The 19,825-nt window shown below is 41.5% G+C and overlaps 9 protein-coding genes and 1 non-coding gene across 10 annotated transcripts; 5 read left to right on the forward strand and 5 right to left on the reverse strand.

The window, feature by feature from the left end:
* Nucleotides 1-140: 140 nt before the first annotated feature.
* Nucleotides 141-5,045, forward strand: DNF3 (aminophospholipid-translocating P4-type ATPase DNF3; the record flags this gene model as incomplete). Its single annotated transcript, XM_003682809.1, has 1 exon — nt 141-5,045. The coding sequence occupies one exon, from the start codon at nt 141-143 to the stop codon at nt 5,043-5,045; it is 4,905 nt and encodes a 1,634-aa protein (XP_003682857.1).
* A 178-nt stretch (nt 5,046-5,223) lies between these two features.
* HLJ1 (type I HSP40 co-chaperone HLJ1) lies at nt 5,224-5,901 on the reverse strand (the record flags this gene model as incomplete). The annotated part of the gene is made up of 1 exon (XM_003682810.1): nt 5,224-5,901. One exon carries the CDS (start codon nt 5,899-5,901, stop codon nt 5,224-5,226), a length of 678 nt encoding a protein of 225 aa, XP_003682858.1.
* A 1,459-nt stretch (nt 5,902-7,360) lies between these two features.
* Nucleotides 7,361-10,645, forward strand: POL3 (DNA-directed DNA polymerase delta POL3; the record flags this gene model as incomplete). Its single annotated transcript, XM_003682811.1, has 1 exon — nt 7,361-10,645. One exon carries the CDS (start codon nt 7,361-7,363, stop codon nt 10,643-10,645), a length of 3,285 nt encoding a protein of 1,094 aa, XP_003682859.1.
* Nucleotides 10,646-10,731: 86 nt separating this feature from the next.
* On the reverse strand, nt 10,732-12,297 carry DUN1 (serine/threonine protein kinase DUN1; the record flags this gene model as incomplete). The annotated part of the gene is made up of 2 exons (XM_003682812.1): nt 10,732-12,198; nt 12,271-12,297. 2 exons carry the CDS (start codon nt 12,295-12,297, stop codon nt 10,732-10,734), a joined length of 1,494 nt encoding a protein of 497 aa, XP_003682860.1.
* Nucleotides 12,298-13,506: 1,209 nt separating this feature from the next.
* Nucleotides 13,507-15,816, reverse strand: CVM1 (Cvm1p; the record flags this gene model as incomplete). The annotated part of the gene is made up of 1 exon (XM_003682813.1): nt 13,507-15,816. The coding sequence occupies one exon, from the start codon at nt 15,814-15,816 to the stop codon at nt 13,507-13,509; it is 2,310 nt and encodes a 769-aa protein (XP_003682861.1).
* Nucleotides 15,817-15,961: 145 nt separating this feature from the next.
* Nucleotides 15,962-16,360, forward strand: ATG16 (Atg16p; the record flags this gene model as incomplete). Its single annotated transcript, XM_003682814.1, has 1 exon — nt 15,962-16,360. One exon carries the CDS (start codon nt 15,962-15,964, stop codon nt 16,358-16,360), a length of 399 nt encoding a protein of 132 aa, XP_003682862.1.
* A 419-nt stretch (nt 16,361-16,779) lies between these two features.
* Nucleotides 16,780-16,852, forward strand: TDEL0Gtrna2M. Its single transcript has one exon. It is a non-coding gene; the product is annotated as a tRNA-Met (tRNA).
* A 127-nt stretch (nt 16,853-16,979) lies between these two features.
* On the reverse strand, nt 16,980-18,041 carry GET3 (guanine nucleotide exchange factor GET3; the record flags this gene model as incomplete). Its single annotated transcript, XM_003682815.1, has 1 exon — nt 16,980-18,041. The coding sequence occupies one exon, from the start codon at nt 18,039-18,041 to the stop codon at nt 16,980-16,982; it is 1,062 nt and encodes a 353-aa protein (XP_003682863.1).
* A 214-nt stretch (nt 18,042-18,255) lies between these two features.
* On the forward strand, nt 18,256-19,113 carry BUG1 (Bug1p; the record flags this gene model as incomplete). Its single annotated transcript, XM_003682816.1, has 1 exon — nt 18,256-19,113. One exon carries the CDS (start codon nt 18,256-18,258, stop codon nt 19,111-19,113), a length of 858 nt encoding a protein of 285 aa, XP_003682864.1.
* Nucleotides 19,114-19,181: 68 nt separating this feature from the next.
* Nucleotides 19,182-19,649, reverse strand: MRPS8 (mitochondrial 37S ribosomal protein uS8m; the record flags this gene model as incomplete). The annotated part of the gene is made up of 1 exon (XM_003682817.1): nt 19,182-19,649. The coding sequence occupies one exon, from the start codon at nt 19,647-19,649 to the stop codon at nt 19,182-19,184; it is 468 nt and encodes a 155-aa protein (XP_003682865.1).
* Between the last annotated feature and the right edge of the window lie 176 nt (nt 19,650-19,825).

Raw genomic sequence — 19,825 nt, forward strand, 5'->3', positions numbered from 1 at the left:
TAAAAGAGGCTTAATTGAAAGATCCGGTTTCACTCGTTAAAACTCTTCAGGAAGAGTTGGGAATTTGGCACACACTGGTAGAGTTACTTTGGGTGCTTCTCGACAAGATCCTTAGTGGTGTTGATCGCTTTCCTTAGGACATGGCCAATGCTGCTGGAAGAAGGAGACGAGCAGGCTCTCTGCGGACTCAGATGTTCAATAAACACCTTTACAATAAGTTCACTCGAAGCCAGGAACAGCATATAGAACTGAGAGAGATCTCGGAGGGCAGTGGGAACATCGATGAGGCTAATGAGACGACATCAATCGAAGAACTTGAGCTCGAAGAAGAATATAATGAGGAAGATGAAATTGGGACACCTTCGTTGTGGAACAGATTCCTTGACATTGTCCTGAATAGGACGCGAACTCTAAGGTCGAAGGATGGACGACATATACCGATAACATTGGACCACACCACAGTCGAGTATTTAACATACTCATGCCCGAACAATGATCTCCTCATGGATGAAAGGTTGGATAAACCATACTGTGACAACCAGATCACTTCATCGCGATATACTGTCTTTTCATTCTTTCCCAGGCAACTGTATGCCCAATTTTCCAGATTAGCAAACTCATATTTCTTCCTGGTTGCAATTTTGCAGATGATTCCAGGCTGGTCTACGACAGGTACGTATACTACTATTATTCCCTTGTGTGTGTTTATGGGAATTTCAATGGCTCGAGAAGCCTGGGACGATTTCAAGAGACATAGGTTGGATAAAGAAGAAAATGAAAAGTTGGTTAGCGTACTGACCAAGACACCATTGAACAATGACGCACTAAAAGAGGATGATTTTTCATTGAACCCTCAAATTACGGGCCTTGGGAGTGTGCCAGATGAGATAGACTCAGCAGCGCGCAGTACGACTTCCCAGGGTCCGCTTTACACACAATTCAACAATTTTCAACTCTTAGCCGATAGGCACAGGGTGAGTATAGAAAAGAGACAATGGAAGAACATAAGAGTCGGTGATTTTGTTCTATTGAAACAGGACGACTGGGTCCCAGCAGATCTTCTTCTTTTGGCAAGTGACGGAAGCAATAGTGAATGTTTTGTCGAGACTATGGCACTTGACGGTGAAACGAATCTAAAGAGCCGGCAACCGCATCTTGAATTAAGCAAGTTAACATGCGCTGCTTCGGGATTAGCTAATATCAATGCCAGAGTTACAATTGAGGATCCTAACATAGACCTCTACAATTTTGAAGGAAACTTGGAGCTTCATGGCCATCAGAACGACTCTTTCATAAAGTTTCCATTGAGTACCGACAATGTTATATATCGTGGCAGTATTCTACGAAATACACATAATGCGGTGGGAATGGTTATTTTCACGGGTGAAGAAACTAAGATCAGGATGAATGCATTAAAGAACCCTAGGATCAAAGCTCCTAAATTGCAAAGGAAGATCAACATGATCGTCGCTTTCATGGTTTTCGTCGTCGCTACAGTATCTCTATTTTCGTACTTAGGACATGTCCTTGACAACAAAAAATTCTTGAACGATGGTCAAGCATGGTACCTAATGAATCAGGATGCTGGTGTGGCTGCCACAATTATGTCCTTCATTATCATGTACAACACAATGATTCCACTGTCATTGTACGTGACAATGGAAATAATCAAGGTAATTCAAAGCAAATTGATGGAGTGGGATATTGATATGTACCACGCTGAAACAAATACGCCATGTGAGTCTCGTACGGCCACAATTTTAGAAGAGCTGGGACAGGTCTCATACATCTTCGGCGACAAGACAGGTACACTAACCGATAACAAGATGATATTCCGAAAATTCTCCTTCTGTGGCTCTTCCTGGGTCCATAACGTAAGTTCCGAGGATAACCTACTGAATAAGCAACAGTCAAACATCAGTGAAACGAATTTAGACGTTGTCTCATATGACGGAGGTGAGCTTCTCGATAATTTGCGGCATGAAGAGGTTCAGGCTGGGCCTTCCTCTGTGAATGTTGGTAATTCAGCGCGGAGATCAGTGGACTATAAAGGTAACTCGGCTGCAACCTACACTGGGAGACCAAGTATGAGATCGTTGCGCGGAGAAAGAAGCTTTAGCTCGGAGGCATCATCGACAGCTCGAAAAAGAGGCGGCCCTCCGGCTTTGAAAAGTTCATTCGATCTAATCAAATACATCCAGAAGCACCCGGATGAACTATTCTCTCAGAAGGCCAAGTTTTTCATCTTATCCCTAGCACTGTGCCACAGCTGCTTAGCTAAAAAAAGTGACGGGTCTACCCAAGAAGATGACGCCGTGGAGTATCAATCATCATCACCTGACGAGTTGGCATTAGTAACTGCAGCGAGAGACCTTGGATATATTGTTCTAGGTAGAAATGCTAAATTCCTTACCATAAAGAGTTATCCAAATGGTTTTGACGCCGAGCCCCAAACAGATGATTACGAAATTCTAAACTATATCGACTTCAATTCTCAACGAAAAAGAATGTCAGTATTAGTCCGAATGGCTGATCATCCGGATAAAGTTTTGCTTATATGCAAAGGTGCAGACAGCATCATTTTGGAGCGACTAAGAAACCGTGATTTTGCATACCAAAAGTTGGATGAAATTAACACGAATACAAAAGAGCGTAAGGACGCCGAAGCAGAGCTTATTATCCAAAAAAGGCTTTCCTTAGAAAGAATGGCAGCGACTGACGATGTGATCAGTAATCGGCTCAGACCTTCTGTCTCCAGCAACCCTAGAGAAAGCTTGTCTCTAAAAGCTGTAAGAAAGAGTATGTCTAAAAAGGGGAATAATCATCAAGATCCTGAAATGCAAATCGAGTCGATTGACCAATTTTTAGACAACATAAAGCGTACGGATGATGAGATAGAAGATGTAATCGCACATAGCCGACAGTCACTTCACAAGCAGCAGCTTGAGAAGTACAGTTCGAGAGTGTCCACTGACAACGGCTACAGGAAAGCTGAGATCGATTTTCTTCGCACTTCACCCACTCAAACCCACTTCTCTTCTCCAGACAAGACTGACATGGATCAGTACATAGGAAGTGACGAACTCATTCAGAGCGAGGAATATGTATTAGAGAGAACATTGCAAGCCATTGACGAGTTTTCGACTGAGGGCTTAAGAACCTTGCTCTACGCCTACAAGTGGATTGACTCGTCTGAATACGCAGGATGGGAAGAGCGTTATCATTTGGCTAAAACTTCCTTAACGGATCGGAAAGCCAAGATAGATAGGATTGGTGCAGAGATTGAGGATGACTTATCATTGCTAGGTACAACTGCTATTGAAGATAAACTTCAAGAAGGAGTAGGCGAATCAATCGAGAAAATCAGACGTGCGGGTATCAAGATGTGGATGCTGACTGGTGACAAAAGAGAGACCGCAATAAACATCGGCTATTCTTGTAAGCTAATATATGATTATTCTACCGTGGTGGTTTTTTCGACTAATGAGGAAAACATGATTGCAAAGATGAATGCCGTGACTCAAGAGATAGACTCCGGTAACGTGGCACATTGTGTTCTTGTTATCGATGGGGCCACCGTAGCTCTTTTTGAAAGCAATCCCAATTTGATGTCGGTCTTTATTGAACTCTGTACTAAAACCGATTCAGTAATATGTTGCCGTGCGTCACCATCTCAAAAGGCATTAATGGTTAGCAACATCAGAAACACAGACAAAAGCCTTGTCACGTTGGCGATTGGTGACGGTGCAAATGACATTGCAATGATCCAATCTGCTGATATCGGTGTTGGAATTGCAGGTAAGGAAGGTTTGCAAGCATCAAGATCGTCCGATTATTCTATCGGTCAGTTCAGGTTTTTAATCAAACTTCTATTCGTTCACGGTCGTTACAATTACATCCGCACTTCCAAGTTCGTCTTGTGTACGTTTTACAAAGAAGTGAGCTTTTACTTGACGCAGCTCATCTATCAAAGGTACACCATGTTTTCAGGCACATCACTGTATGAGTCCTGGTCGTTGTCGATGTTTAACACTCTGTTTACCTCACTTCCCGTCCTTTGCATTGGTATGTTTGAAAAGGATTTGAAGCCTGCTACGCTTTTGACAGTTCCCGAACTTTACTCCACTGGTCGTACATATCAAAGCTTCAACTTTATTGTATTTTTTCAATGGATCATCATGGGGGCTTGTAACGCAGTGATAGTAACGTTTCTGAATGTGACAATCTGGGGGGAGACTGCGCTAACAGATAACACCCTTTACCCATTGGGTATAATCAACTACACAGCCTTAACGTTTCTGATCAACATAAAGTGTCAATTTGTGGAGACTCATAATCGTAACTGGCTGGCATTCGCGTCCGTGGCAATATCCTGTCTAGGATGGCTTCTTTGGTGCTGTCTTCTACCACGCGTAAGAAAAAACGACCCGATCTATGATGTGGAGGATGGCCTGTATCAGTATTTTGGTGATGACATTACCTTTTACTGCTCGATTCTTGTCTTGACCGTTTTACCAGTAATGATTGATATCATTTACAAGACCGTCAAAGTAATGATCTGGCCTACTGACACAGATATCTTTGCACAACTGGAGAAGAAGAGTGGGATCCGGAAGAAGCTGGAATTTGGTGCTTATAATGAAATGAAGCAAGGTTGGACATGGGAAAGAGATCCTGGAACATTTCAGGCGTACAAGGACAGAGTATTCCCAAGATCCAGAGCTAGTTCACGAGCCAGTAGTAAGAACGAAGGCACCTCAGGTGGTAGATCACCATCTAACACGTTATCTGCGAGTGACAGCGATGGCACGAACACGGGTCAAAATGAAGCTGAGAACCTAAGCTATGACTATGACAAGTATGAGATGCTACCGTCCGGTAAGCTAATCAAACGGAAAGATCTAGAGCCACGGCCTTCGCAAGAAAGTTCGACTAAAATTGCAACGCTCATTCCAAAAAGGCTGAGATTTAGCCTAAGAAGCGACAGTGAAGATGACGCCGACGTAAGGGCAATTATAGAGCAAAGAATGCAAGATTTGGAATGATTGTAAACTTTGAGATTCATTATACATCATAATACAACCTTGTATATAAACATGCATTTTACGTAGAAAAGATTTTCTAGTATTCCACAATTGCCCCAGGTCATTGAATCACCACAAACAATAAACGATAGAGAAGTTCAGCCTGATTAAAGATATAGTATTAATTGCTGAAGAAAGATCAACCAAACAGTAATCTCTCGAGTAGTGGCACGAGGAACAAGAGTAATAGCGGCAAGAGCACTCTTAAGCTTTGATAAAGATCTGGTTGAACATCTTGTTCGGCCTGTCGTTGCTGCTGTCGAGCTCTTCTGGGAGCATTTGTATGTACTTTAAAGCCACCAGGGCCAAATGTAAACGAGGTCGCACCACCATCCATGAATGGGTGACCACCAAACGCATTGCCACCAAAAGGGTGACCAAAAGGTCCTCCTCCACCCATGTTGAACAAAAAATCAAATATATCTTCACCAGGATCTCTGGTTGCGGCACGACGACTGTAAAATGAGTTCTCAAAGCCCGCAGGAAATCCAGCACTAGCAGTGCGAAAGCCGCTACTGGATGCAGAAGGCATATTTCGATCATCTGGGTCTCTTCCCAACCTGTCATAAAGTCGACGTTTCTCTTCATCACTCAGCACTTCAAATGCTCTATTTATCACTTTGAATGCTTCACTTGCCCTCGGATGTGGATTTTTGTCCGGATGCAGTTTTATAGCCAGTTTCCTGTACGACTTCTTGATCTCATTATCACTTGCACTACGTTCTATCTGTAATACTTCATAAAATGCTTGTCTATCCTTTGAAAGAACTTCTAGAGCAATCTTTTCCTGGTCTTCGGTATAGGACCCACTCGACATGGCTCTTTAATGCTTTGAATGGACTTTCTAAGCGCAAAGCCACTTAATGTTTCCTCGTCACAGCCCCAAATTTCAAATTAAACTGAGTACCGCCGCAGTTCTATGTTTCTTGAAGAGTTCAAGCACTAGATTCCACGCGGTGGCTAATCAAAGAATCGCTTCTCTGTTGGAAAACACTCATTCGTTTCCACATTTTTTTTGTTCGCTTAAAATTCACCCTCGCCTCTTAACAATGAGGTGGCCATTTAACGACCTACCAAGATATCCACTCTTATAGCCTGGTATAGTCAGTTGCAATAGATCTGGATAGAATTGAACTAGCTGGATGTTATCCCTTAGTTTTGGACTTATTTTTTGCAATTGTCAGCCAATAGTTGTGAAAGTAGTGAGTTGTTCTTGATCTTAGATCTTAACGGACAGATCGAGGGCCCTGTGGTTCTCTAGTAGGTTCTATTCACTAGTCGATTGGGATTAACGTAGTTATTGTAAATTTCTCCACTATGAACCAACAAGCAACGCTGACACTTCGATAATAGCTTGAAATGGTGGGTTAAATCGATAAAGAGTGGTCACTATCACGAAAAGCTAATTAGCGAAAGCTCAAAATTATTGTAGCAATGCTTTTGGCGTGATTGCAATTTTCTTATTCTTGTAGTGAACAACTTGTGTCTTAAACAAGAACACTGAGTAGCAGTTTGGTTTGCTAAAGCTCGTCAGAAACAACCGGGCTACCTTGTCCGCAAACTACCGTGTTCAGGCTGTTATAGCTAGATAACTCCAACATTTGTTCAACTTCTTACTTTTCTTCCCGTGTTCTGTATAATAAAATGTTTTGACCTGGGCGGCTAAGATACTTCACAACTATACAACTTCAAATACAAGGGAATAGCGTACAGTGGACAAAAAATAATCGAAACAGCTTAAGCAGTAAGATTTTAATCGTTACTTGCATCAATGACAATCACTAGCAGTTTGATTGAGCTTTCTCCCTCCCGATTGAATGCACAAGGAATTTACAACATACTGACGCGCGAAGGGTTTGGACCCGTCATGGCGAATCCACTAATTCCTCCACCTAGACTCAAAGTACTGATGCCAACTGTATCAACCCAAACGCTGGTTCTCAACATGAAGCTTTTCAAATGCAAGTAAGACTACCACCCGCCTATTTCGACTCATGATTGGCCGAACCAAGCATAATAAGACCTCTTTACAAAGAAAGACCTATCAAGATCCAGTCCAGCCACCCTTGGCTGATCAAAATGAATACCGATTAGCTTGTTCATCATATTCGGCATTTCACGTGAGTCACCTATTACTCGAGACGCGTAAAGCATCAACTATAACCTCATCTCAATGCAAAATCAAGAACTTGTGAAACGCCACTTCAAAACATATAAACTGCTAAAAGGTTCAATCCCGTTAGCGAAGGACCGGGGAAGAAGTATCATAACTAGCAATGGCTTCTGATCTCAAGAGACCAGGTGAAGAGGATGTCACACCAGATGCTCCTGTGATGGAAAAGAAACTCCGGCTGCAATCAATGGACCATGGTGTCGGAAGTGAACCAGTTTCAACTTTAGAGATCATTCCAACAGAGGATTACAGGAAGTATAAGGATCAACGTTATAAAATCAAAGGTGATGAGTTACACGGTACCCAGATGACGACAGAATTTGAAGAAGAACTATCTCAAATGGAGCATGAATTTGCTGCAACACAGGAACATGACGTTATGTATGCGCGAGAACCACTGCCGGAGGATTTCTCTTCCAAGGCTTATGATATCTCCTTCCAGCAATTGGATGCTGAGCAGAGTACTCTGACGGGGTTTAAAGATGAAAACACATCCACTATAGTTCGATTCTTTGGGGTAACCAATGATGGTCATTCAATTCTTTGTAACGTCACTGGCTTCAAGCATTACTTGTATGTTCCTGCGCCAAACGCAGGGGAAGCTCTAGATCCTCACCAATTAGACGATTTTGTCAAGTATCTAAGGGAAAACTACGACAATGCAGTAGATAAGATAGAGTTGGTACCAAAGCAATCAATATGGGGATATTCAGGCGATTCCAAACTACCGTTTTACAAGATTTATGTGACTCACCCAAACTTTGTTAATAAGCTTAGAACGGCTTTCGAGAAAGGCCATCTAAGTTATAAATCATGGTTCGGTACTGGAACAACGACCTACGACAACATTGCTTACACTTTAAGGCTCATGATAGATTGTGGTATTGTCGGTATGTCGTGGATAACTTTACCAAAAAATAAGTACCAATTGATCCCAGAAAATGAAAGAGTGTCGTCGTGCCAAATAGAGGTTCGCATTAACTACCGGGATCTGGTGGCCCACCCTGCAGAAGGTGAATGGTCACATTCTGGTCCACTTCGCATCTTATCCTTTGATATAGAATGTGCTGGAAGAGTGGGAGTTTTCCCTGAGCCACAGCATGATCCAGTCATTCAAATTGCAAATGTCATGAGTATTGCTGGTGCCAAAAAGCCGTTTGTGCGGAATGTCTTCACTGTAGGTAGCTGCGCGGCTATCACAGGTTCACAAGTTTTCCCTCATGATTCAGAAGAAGACATGCTAAAGCACTGGCGTGATTTCGTGGTTGCTGCAGATCCCGATGTCATTATCGGGTACAATACATCGAATTTTGATTTCCCATACCTTATCGATCGTGCAAAAGCTCTGAAAATTGAAACATTCCCTTACTTTGGTAGACTAAAGTTTGTCAAGCAGGAAGTCAAGGAAGCAATATTTTCGTCAAAGGCATACGGTACCAGAGAATCTAAAAATGTCAACATTGATGGTCGTTTACAGCTGGATCTTTTACAGTTTGTGCAAAGAGAGTACAAATTGAGATCTTACACTTTGAACGCTGTTTCTGCCCATTTTCTAGGTGAACAGAAAGAAGACGTGCACTATAGTATTATTACAAGTTTACAAAATGGTGACAGCGAAACAAGAAGAAGGCTGGCTGTCTACTGTTTGAAGGATGCATATCTTCCACTGAGACTAATGGAAAAGCTGATGGCGCTTGTCAATTATACAGAAATGGCCCGTGTCACAGGTGTTCCGTTCTCTTACTTATTGAGTCGTGGTCAGCAGATCAAGGTTGTCTCTCAATTGTTCCGCAAATGTATGGAGATTGAAACAGTGATCCCCAACATGCAGTCTCAAGGATCAGACGAGCAATATGAAGGTGCTACAGTTATCGAGCCTATTCGAGGGTATTATGATATACCGATTGCTACCCTGGATTTCAACTCCCTGTATCCCAGTATTATGATGGCTCACAACCTATGCTATACTACCTTGTGCAACAAGGCTACCGTCGATAGGATGAAGTTAAAGCAAGAGGAGGATTATATAATAACACCCAACGGTGACTATTTTGTGACTTCTAAACTGAGACGTGGTATTCTACCTATTATTCTGGATGAATTGATTAGTGCAAGAAAGCGTGCTAAAAAGGATCTTAAGAATGAAAAGGATCCTTTCAAAAGGGATGTGCTTAATGGTAGACAACTGGCCTTGAAAATTTCCGCAAATTCTGTCTATGGGTTCACAGGTGCAACAGTTGGTAAGTTACCGTGTCTGGCCATCTCATCTTCCGTTACCTCATTTGGTCGTGAGATGATTATGTTGACCAAGAAATCTGTCGAGGAGAAATACTGTGTCAAAAATGGATTCAAACACGACGCAGTAGTGGTATATGGTGATACAGATTCTGTCATGGTCAAGTTTGGGACCAATGATTTGAAGGAAGCGATGGATCTAGGTGCTGAAGCTGCCGCATATGTCTCTACATTATTCAAGCATCCAATCAACTTGGAGTTTGAAAAAGCGTATTTCCCATTTTTGCTGATTAACAAGAAGAGATACGCAGGTCTTTTCTGGACTAGTCCTGAGAAATATGATAAGTTGGATCAAAAAGGTCTTGCTTCTGTCCGGAGAGACTCTTGTCCTTTAGTCTCCATTGTTATGAACAAAGTATTGAAACGAATATTAATTCAAAGAGATGTGGATGGAGCACTTGCCTTTGTCAAGAAAACGATTGATGATATTTTGCATAACAGAGCTGACATATCCAAACTGATAATATCGAAGACACTGGCTCCTAATTATACGAATCCTCAACCGCATGCAGTCTTGACAGAAAGAATGAAAAAAAGAGATGGTGTCGGTCCAAACGTTGGTGATCGTGTTGATTATGTGATCATGGGCGGTAACGATAAGCTTTATAACAGGGCGGAAGATCCGTTGTACGTTCTAGAGCATAATATCCAGATTGATTCACGATATTATCTGACGAATCAACTGCAGAATCCCCTTATCAGTATTATTGCCCCAATTATTGGTGAAAAACAGGCAAACGCCATGTTTGTGGTGAAGTCGATCAAGATCAATACCGGTGAGATGAAAGGTGGTTTGATGGGATTTATCAAGAAAGTCGATTCATGTAAGAGCTGCAGAAGCCCTCTTAGATCAGGCGAAGGTCCTTTATGTTCCAAATGTAGTGTAAGATCCGGAGAGCTATACATCAAGGCACTATACAATGTTAGAGATCTTGAAGAGAAATTTGCACGTTTATGGACCCAATGCCAAAGGTGCGCTGGTACTTTACACAATGAAGTTCTCTGCTCAAACAAAAATTGTGATATCTTCTACATGCGAGTTAAAATGAAGAAGGAATTACAAGAAAGCGTTGATCAACTAAGTAAATGGTGATAGATGTTATTTCATTAAGCTTTTACAGCAATTAATTATCTTATATATACAGCAGGGCAGAAAAGAAGGTTGCACGGTCGCTATAATCAAAGGCCTTCAATTTGAGATAGTTCAGAATATGTCTTCAGACTTTTTGAAGGCGAAACCTCTTGTCGTTTGATGTCATGCGATGACGCTTTATTCAGGACGTCTGAATCAAACCAAGGATGCCTGATCGTATCTTCAACGCTGTATCTGTTAGTTGGATTGACAACTAACAAGTGGGATATCAGATGCAGAACCGAATCATCAATTTCATCCCAATACGGCGAGTAAAATGCAAAGATGCCCTGTGCGATTTGTTCCTTGAGCGACGGAGGCCCCAATGTATCGCTGAATGGAGGAAAACCACAAAGGCAGACATAAAGTAAGACGCCTGCACTCCACATATCAACCTTCGAACTATAGTCTGTTTTCCGAAGAACCTCAGGTGCCACATATGATGGTGTCCCACAAAGCGTGTTGGTAAATTGCATTTCTCCAGTAAATTTAGCCAACCCAAAATCTGCTATTTTAACCTGAATATCAATCTCATCCGCGTCCCAGGGACCTTTCTGTAACTCTTTCGGATCCGATCGTTTCGTTATGTTAAGTAAGATATTTTCGGGCTTGATGTCCCTGTGAATAATATTCATGCCGTGCAAATATTGCAATCCAGTCAGTATTTGCTTGAAAAGCGCTTTAGTCTCATCTTGTCTCAGGCTTGTTTTCCTGAGTATCCGATCGAACAATTCACCATCGTCTATCTTTTCAAGAACCAAATATTTTTGGATCTGTGACTTGCTAACCGTCTCCACGTAACTATCCAGAAGCTTCACAATATTAGAATGCTTAACACGCATTAGTATGTCAGTTTCCTCTTTAAACTGCTTGTTCTTCTTCTGATCATCATTCAATTGAGGGTGGAATATCTTAATTGCAACGATTTGTTCTGTTTTCTTATTAATACCTTCCTTCACTGTGGCGTAATGGCCCACACCAAGTTCTTTCCCAACGACATAGTTGTCAAAAACCGACTGTGGTCTTGGTCTTGTTAATCTGCGGAGAGTGCTCTGGCTATTTGAAAAGCCTACTTTGGGTTTCTCAAATACGCTATCACTTTTCGGCTGTTCAATGCTAACGTTTCTTTCATCATCCTCAAAGATATATTTGAATAGAAATGAGCAGCTTTTCCCAAGAACTAATCTGTCACCATTTTTTAAGATTTTATCCTTCTTAACAAGCCTACTACCGTTGATAAAGGTCCCATTTCTACTCTTATCCACAATATTCAGAAGTGTCCGCTTTACACCATCGACATCCATCTGGATGAGATAAAATTCGCAATGTACGGTCGATATGTCGGATTCATTTAGCATTATGTCGCATTGTCTGCTTCTTCCCACAGTAATTACTGGTTTCTCGACCAATTCAAAATTCTTGTCCTTACCAGGTATAAGATTCACTAGTCTGGCTAATGCCACTTGCGATGTATTGACACGCTTTGACGTTGTAGTGTTTTGATCTGGGTATCCCTGCGTGATAGAATAGCTTGGTTAGTAAAATCTTCCCAGAATTCTCGAAGTTCTTCAGTTTGAAAAACATACCCTCTTAGACGAGAAACTGCTATCCATTGTGGCATTATCGTCGCACGAATCCTTGATTGCTTCTATGCTGAGTTTCAACTTGTTGTCTATTCGCCTGGGAGAATCCACAAGGGACTTCCAACGTACTAGCGTACGAAGGGGCCGGGACCCATCATGGCGAATCCAACATTTCGTACACTTAAAGCAAAAGAAATGGAAGATCCACCACTTGCCATCAAATGCTCGCAGATATACTTGAGCATGATGTTGTTCATCAACGGTAGACTCCGTCGTCGACGTTTGAGCTTTTCAACAGCACCATCATTTGGTTTGCTGGATGAACAGTCTTACTTGATATCAAGAACCGAAAACTTCTGGGAAATGGCCCTGTATTTATATAACTTTTTCTGTCTACCATCTCTTGCACGCAGCGGTAAAGAAATACCACATACTGAATGTTTCAGGTAGTTGTAACCCAGTTGTAAGCTACTTGTATCAAGCTAAAAGTCGAGGTACCAAACCAACCTCAACAGCCACCAGATCTGAAGCACACTCAATAGCGAACGCTAAGTGCGGAGTAACATACACCCTCCATGTGAGTGCTTCAAGTTGTTTCAAAGCGCTAGGAATTTATATGAAAGAGTAAGATCGTAGTTTGTGTTTCAACTGAAACACTCTCCATTATTCGTCATCTTTTGAAGAAGTCCGAATCGATACTTGTCTCGGATGAACTTTAGGCCTTTTTATTGAAAAATCATTAATTCGGTAAATTGAAAATGGTTTATTACGTTGGTAAAGTTAAGCGATTGATTGCAAGCCATCAATTTTTGATTCAACGGTGCGAAAAACATTATGCTCGAGTACTGTTGCGAGTATTTTTGATTGGTAAATGGCAGATCTTCCATTCCTTCTATTATAGGTGAAGGAAATGGTCTTAGCCCTTTCGTGCGCGAGTCACAAATAATCGTCTATGCTGCGTATATATATTCTAGATTTATTTACTCTTGTGTCGTTCTTTGGCTTCGTGTGCATCCCTTGTCGCCAGGATCATAGCTGCCCGCTTCAATTGCACGACATTTGTAAGCTGCTTGAAAGCGTATCCCGGCAGACATACCAGTACGATAATCAATCCCAACGTATGGAAACGTGCAAACGCCTGTAGATACAATCCGATGTAGAAAACTTCGTTAAACGCACATACGGTGAACAAGACATCACGCCTTGTATAATACCAATGGAAGAGTCTTGAAAAGATATCTATTTACCCACTATATCTTGTAAAAGCTGAGATGCTTCGCTATATAATGACAAGACACTGAGAATGTTCTTGAGTTGTTTCAAGCCTCTTGTAGGTGGATCCCAGTCCTGGTAAGACACCCAGATTTGTTTTAGACGATTAATAGCTTCCTGATTATTTCTATGGAACATGGTGGGATCAGCGTAAGATGGCTGCCAGTGAGAATAGTCTAATGATATGCTGAACGTGAGCTCCGGTGGATAATGCTGGCGAGGAAGATTGTATAGTGTGGCGTAATCAGAGACAAATTCGTGGAACTTCCATACCAAATCATACTGGTTCACTGTGTTTAATATGCTTTGTGGACCAGAATGATCGCTCAGCAATGCTAAATGCTTCTCGATAAGTGGGGATCTTGTCTTGAGCGTATTTTCAATGAAATTCTTGTAAACCATGTCGTCATCGTAGATATCTGAATGGAACTTCACAAGCTCAGGGTTTCTAGTATCATGGTAAAGGGCAAATTCCAAAAATTTATGCACGCTAGAGACAGTCTCTGGGAGCTCATCATGTGGTTGATTTGAAGAGTTGGTCGTCCTCCATTTAACATCCATATCTTGTAGCCAGCTTTTAAGTTCACTCTGGGTTTGCTTTCTGAGATTTGGAGACACCGTATACTCATTGAAAGATCGAGATATGAAGTAGGGACTCAGTAATTTTAGAATCGGAACGAATTTTGTGTGTCCTAAATTCAATGCTAAAAGTATGTCATTGAGAAGCGTTATCTCGAATAGACGATTTTGAGGAACTTGAATAGCACACTCAAAATTTGGTGTTTTGATGTCAACGTCAGGTACACCCAACTTGTCCAAATGCTTTAGATCATGACCGAGGTACCTACCGTCACACCACAAATTTCTAATTATTTTCGGATGTGAGTAATTGACAGCCAGTTTTTGAGTTGCAGTCATAAAGTTGTCGTAAATTCGGCCGAAAAGATTGAGTCTGAAAGAACTCCAATGGTACAACAACCAGTCCAGATCATGCTGCACTCGCTTCGACTCTTTGGAGTCGAGCTTTCTGTAATGTCTTATATTGGATAGTATCTCTCTTTCATTTTTGCCCACACCTTGAAATAACTGCTTCTCCTTAGCTTGCTGCATCTTTTGATAGTTCTGCTCATCAACATTGATGGCATCACTGCTGTGGTCCCAAAATCTGTAACCTTGCAGGTTCGATTCAATTGCTAAAAGGCCTACTGGAATCGTAGCATCAAACTGTAAAGATTGATGATTCTCTAGAATGTGTTTTGCCAAAGATATTGCCAATGGGACGCTGTGATATACACTAACGAAAAATATCGACGAAACCTCAGCAAAAATATGCTTCCAGTTGTTTAAAAGGGCAGTTGATTCCGTAAATACTGTTTCGATATCCTTGCTATCAAGAGGACATTCTAATGACAGAGAGAAGATACTGGACGGCACTTCGTGCTCTATCGACTGGGCCAATTTCCTAGAGAGATAGTACGCGGAACGCTGTTCTCCCAATGACTGTTTCTCATATTTCTCTGGCAAATTTCCCACAACCGAGATAATCAATACTTTTTTACTTCGCAATATGCCATCAGTGTTCTTTTTTAGGTATAAGTGTCTTTCGTTGGGGAAATTGTAGTAATTCTTGACTGTCATTGCCACTTTGCTAGGTAGACTCTGAGTATGCAACACTTCTAGAGGAGAGCTAGAAGGAATGATCAAGGAATCTCGTAGATAAATATTGTAACCTGGATTTTTATCAGGAATAGGATATTTCCTCAAAGGCAGAATACAATGTTCAGACCCGGTGCCATGAACACTAATAACTCCCGATCTCTCTGACCATCTTTTAGTGTCATCATTTATCCTAGTCAAGTTTTCAAACCAACACCAGGTATTTGTGCGCTGTGCGACCTTTTGTATAGCATCTTCTCCTAACCGTTTAATCTGGGATTCAGTGAGTTGAGAGTAGTGAGAACCTGCTGCAATGTTCAGATCGTCGTTACGGCTGTTCAAAATACCAATCGAGGAAACTTTCGACACTATGCTATTATACCAACTTCCATTCACATTGTCAGAAATAGGAACTTCTTCGCCAGTATCATTTGCGGAAGCTTGTGGGGTTCCTACTGTCGGTTGAATACTATTTGGTGAATCTGGAGCAGCAGTTGATTCAGCCTGGGCGCTTGAAAGGGTAGTATCTTGTTGTAAAGTCACCTGCTGCTCGCCAGGGTTCCGAGAAGCCCACCATGACCACCAACCAGTCAACTTACTGGCCTCATTCGACTCATTCATTAACTTGAGAACTTCACTAAAGTAGTGATAGCCGACCTTTCTGTCTTCTTGAAGTTATTTCACAGAAGCAAGGGTCGGCTTTCTCGAGCTTCGAAAAGGACTTAGACGAACTAACCACCGCCAACTTCATAAACATGCGATTGAAATGGATAAACGGCTGATCGAAAGGCTTGCTAAGCGTGATGAGATTGAGGGCAGGTATGCCGAGTTGTTCCAGAAGGTGAGTTTGACTGATCAAAACTTGAAGAAGGGCGATGCTTCAAGGGACACCGACAGTACAAGGGATTTGCTCAACTCCACAATTGCAAGATTGCGCAAGGAGCTGAAGGATAAGGACACCAATGTTAACAGATTGAAAGAAGTTATTGAAGTTAAGAAACAGGACTCTGAGAAATTGAATAATGAGATAATCAGCTTGACCATAGAAAATAACTTGACAAGCAAAAGATTCGCTGACCTTGAGGAAGAGCACGACAAACTTGTGAAACGATGGGTTGCCAGGGTTCAACAGGATGTTGATAAGTTGAACGCAGGTTTTGATTAACATGTCATGTTTCGATGAAATTCTAGGCTGATGCGATTGTCAAACAAAGTTCCTTGTTGTTTCCTAATGATATTGAGAACCAAAGTGCTCCCCTTAGGGCAAATAAGCCGGTAGAATACCGCTAATATTTCAACGTCCATAAGAGTTTGCTAGCTCCAACATGTCTGCGAAATCTGCTATGCCAAGAGCAGAAGCCGCTCAAGCTTTGAAATATTGGCCTTCAGCGTGGAAGCAACCGAGCAAGTAGAATTTTGTGCGAATAAGTAATGTCTTAATCAAGAGAACAAATAAAAGAGCCGGCTTTGTAGAAACACCTGGAATCTATTGATGCCGTAGTACCTAGGCAGAGGTTGAGATCTAATGATTGCTCATTGGTACGTATACAACAACATAGTACAACTTTAAGCGTAAAATTACAAGCTTCAGTAGCTCAGTCGGAAGAGCGTCAGTCTCATAATCTGAAGGTCGAGAGTTCGAACCTCCCCTGGAGCACTTTTTTTGCAACTCTTCACAAGCATATAGCTATCAACTTGACGTGAAGAAGAGTTCAGCATCGAGAATGTCTTCAAAAGCTTTGCTAACTAATTATACGTCTAGACTAATCGCATGACGGCTCGGCTCAGTTCTTTTCTTCCAAGTCGTAGATGATCGATCCGTCAGCGATCGGATCGTATTCCTTATTTAGAAACTGTGAAAACTTCTTCAGGTTAGTCAACCCTCTGATTTCACCAGCACACAAGGGCATCTTTACCACGTGAAAGTCTTCATATAGCTCATCGATTTGATCTAGATACTTCTTTTGCATTTTCCACCTTGCTTGACATCTCTTACAGTTGTACTCTTTATCATCGTCAGCGAACAAAAGTTGGTTAACAATAATGGAGTTTACATCCATGTCGTAGGATATCAATTCCTGAATCAATCTTTCAGTCTCATACAATGACAAGAACTCGCTGATACACACACAGACGAAAGTTGTTAAATCAGGATCAGTGAACTGTTGTTTGATGGTCTCAACATTCTCCTTTAATTGATTTAATTTTCCAGCGACGTCAATGTTGCCAGCACCAGCAAGGGAGTTCAACATGGGTCCTAATTTACCAGTGATTTCACCAAATTTTTCCAATAGTTTCGATAATGTGTTTGGCAATTGTAGAAACCTTAATGTATGACCGGTAGGTGCTGTATCGAAAATCACAGTATCATACGTTTCACCTTCACCTTTTTCTTGATTTCTAATGTGTTTCATCACTTCCATGAAGGACAAAGCTTCATCGATACCTGGGATGGAACCAGTCAGATCAGCCAGTGCACCACCTTGCAAAAGGCCACCGAGACCATCTTCTTCACTACCACCGTTTTGATTAGCACGAGAGACAGCCATATCATTCATGTCTTTGAGAGCTGCAGAAGGGTCAATTTCCATACATGACAAGTTGTTCATACCAGTAACTTTCCTAGTGTCCTTGCCAAACTTCTCACCGAAGGCATCACTCAAATTGTGAGCAGGATCAGTGGAAATTAATAAGTATTGTTTCTGTGGTTGAGCCAATGCCATTTGGATGGCGATAGAGCATGATGATGTGGTCTTACCGACACCACCTTTACCACCAACAAAGATCCATTTATGAGTAGATGAAGTAATCAACGAGTGCAAATTTGGTTCAGTAAGTAAATCCATGACCTAAGTATTGAATACAGCCTGCTTGTAGCTTTTTGTTGTGGTACTGAAGTGTTAAATATCTGTGTGTTGTTCAAAGCTCCAAGCTCCAAGCGAATTAGTGATTTTACTTCGTTTAAAAGCGTGAATGTTTAAGGGCAACACTAAGAGAGCGAAGACTTCATCACCATAAGAACCCTATTGATTCAATTGACGCTTCTATACTTATTGAGAGATGTCTGACCAAGAGGATACAAGAGCCAAACAGCTCGAAGAAGCTAGGAAGAGAGTAGAAGAATTGAAGAAGAAGAGTAAAAAGGATAAGAAGAAGAAGAAGCAGGCTAAGAATACGGAAGAGACGAAAGAGGTTAGCGAATCAGAGTACTTAGACAAGGAAGCAACTGCTGAATTGCCAGAAGTTACGAGTGCAGTGGAAGAAGAGAAAACAGTGGAAGAAGATAAAGCAGTGGAAGAAGAGAAAGCCATCAACGAAGCCGAGATTCAAACTGCCGATAAGGCAGACGAGGCAGCTGAATTGGAAGCCCCTTCCATAGCGGTCCTAAACTCCTCAGTAGAGTTAGCCGCTGCCAAAGAATCATCTAATGACGCAAGTCAACTCTTTGATAATGATGCTAATGATGAATCAGATTTTATGGACACTATAAAAAAACAGAAGGAAGCTGAAGAAATTCAGAGGTTGAAGACTGAACTGGAGGCTACTACGGCAGAATGCAAAAAGCTAAAATTTATTAATATGGAACATGAGACGACGATCGAGGATCTACAAAGCGAAGTGAAACATTTGCAGAAGCAATTACAAAACAATCAGCAGGAGCTACAGACGGCACTCCAAAATTTAACAGAAGCACAAAGCAAGTTGACCTTGCAACAGGCCAACGACTCAGCACCTTTACAGTTTGCACAATTCCCTGGATCTACGAATCAAAAAGCCGTGGGTGATACGTACCAGGAGCCATCCAACGAACATTACAAGCCAGAAGTTGACCGTGCCGCGTTGAATAAATGGCGTTGCTGGAATGTAGATATGACTTCATGGAGAAGTATAGGAAGTGGACCTATCGTTGAATTTTAATACCACGAATCTTGATTTCTCTAGGTTAGTCTAAACATTATTTACATGGAAAATGAATCGATCATCTATCATTTGATCCTGCAAAGCACTTGTCCATCGAATTTCTTGGCGACGGCTTCATTAATTTCTACCACAGAATCACGAGTCTGGACTAAGATCAGTTCACCTGGCTGTAGCGGTTTAATCAGTCTCACAGTCACACCAGAGCAAAGTTTTCTCATATCATTGTGAGAAAGGTAAACTCTGGCACTAGGTTTAGATATCAAACGACAAGAGCTCAAAATTGGCTTATTCTCTCTGTATTTCAACCCGATCCATAGTCTTCTGGTAGAGATGTTATCTGGCGTGATTTCCACAGTTACTTCATCTGGTCCTTTGGTCGATCCCTTTTGTAATGACGATATGAATCCATGCCTATATAGGTTGTATGCAAATTGAAGGTGTAGCTTTGTGTATGGAATGGAAGTGAGGGTACTCCTCACTCGAGAACAATTCTGGATATGAGCACAGGTATTGGCCAGCTTCACCAAAGACATTGAAGGTCCCGTAGATGTATTTTAATTGAATTTATTGATTCGCTACTGATGATTGATGGACGATTTTTCACTTTTTTCTACCAGTAAAAGCGACTATGTATTTTGATGAGAATCACCTGCCAACCAGTAATCAACGGGAATAATCGTTTATTAAGCATTAAAGAGTTTAATCAAGG

The sequence above is a fragment of the Torulaspora delbrueckii genome, chromosome 7 (genome assembly GCF_000243375.1).
Source record: "Torulaspora delbrueckii CBS 1146 chromosome 7, complete genome".
Classification (NCBI taxonomy): Eukaryota; Fungi; Ascomycota; class Saccharomycetes; order Saccharomycetales; family Saccharomycetaceae; genus Torulaspora; species Torulaspora delbrueckii.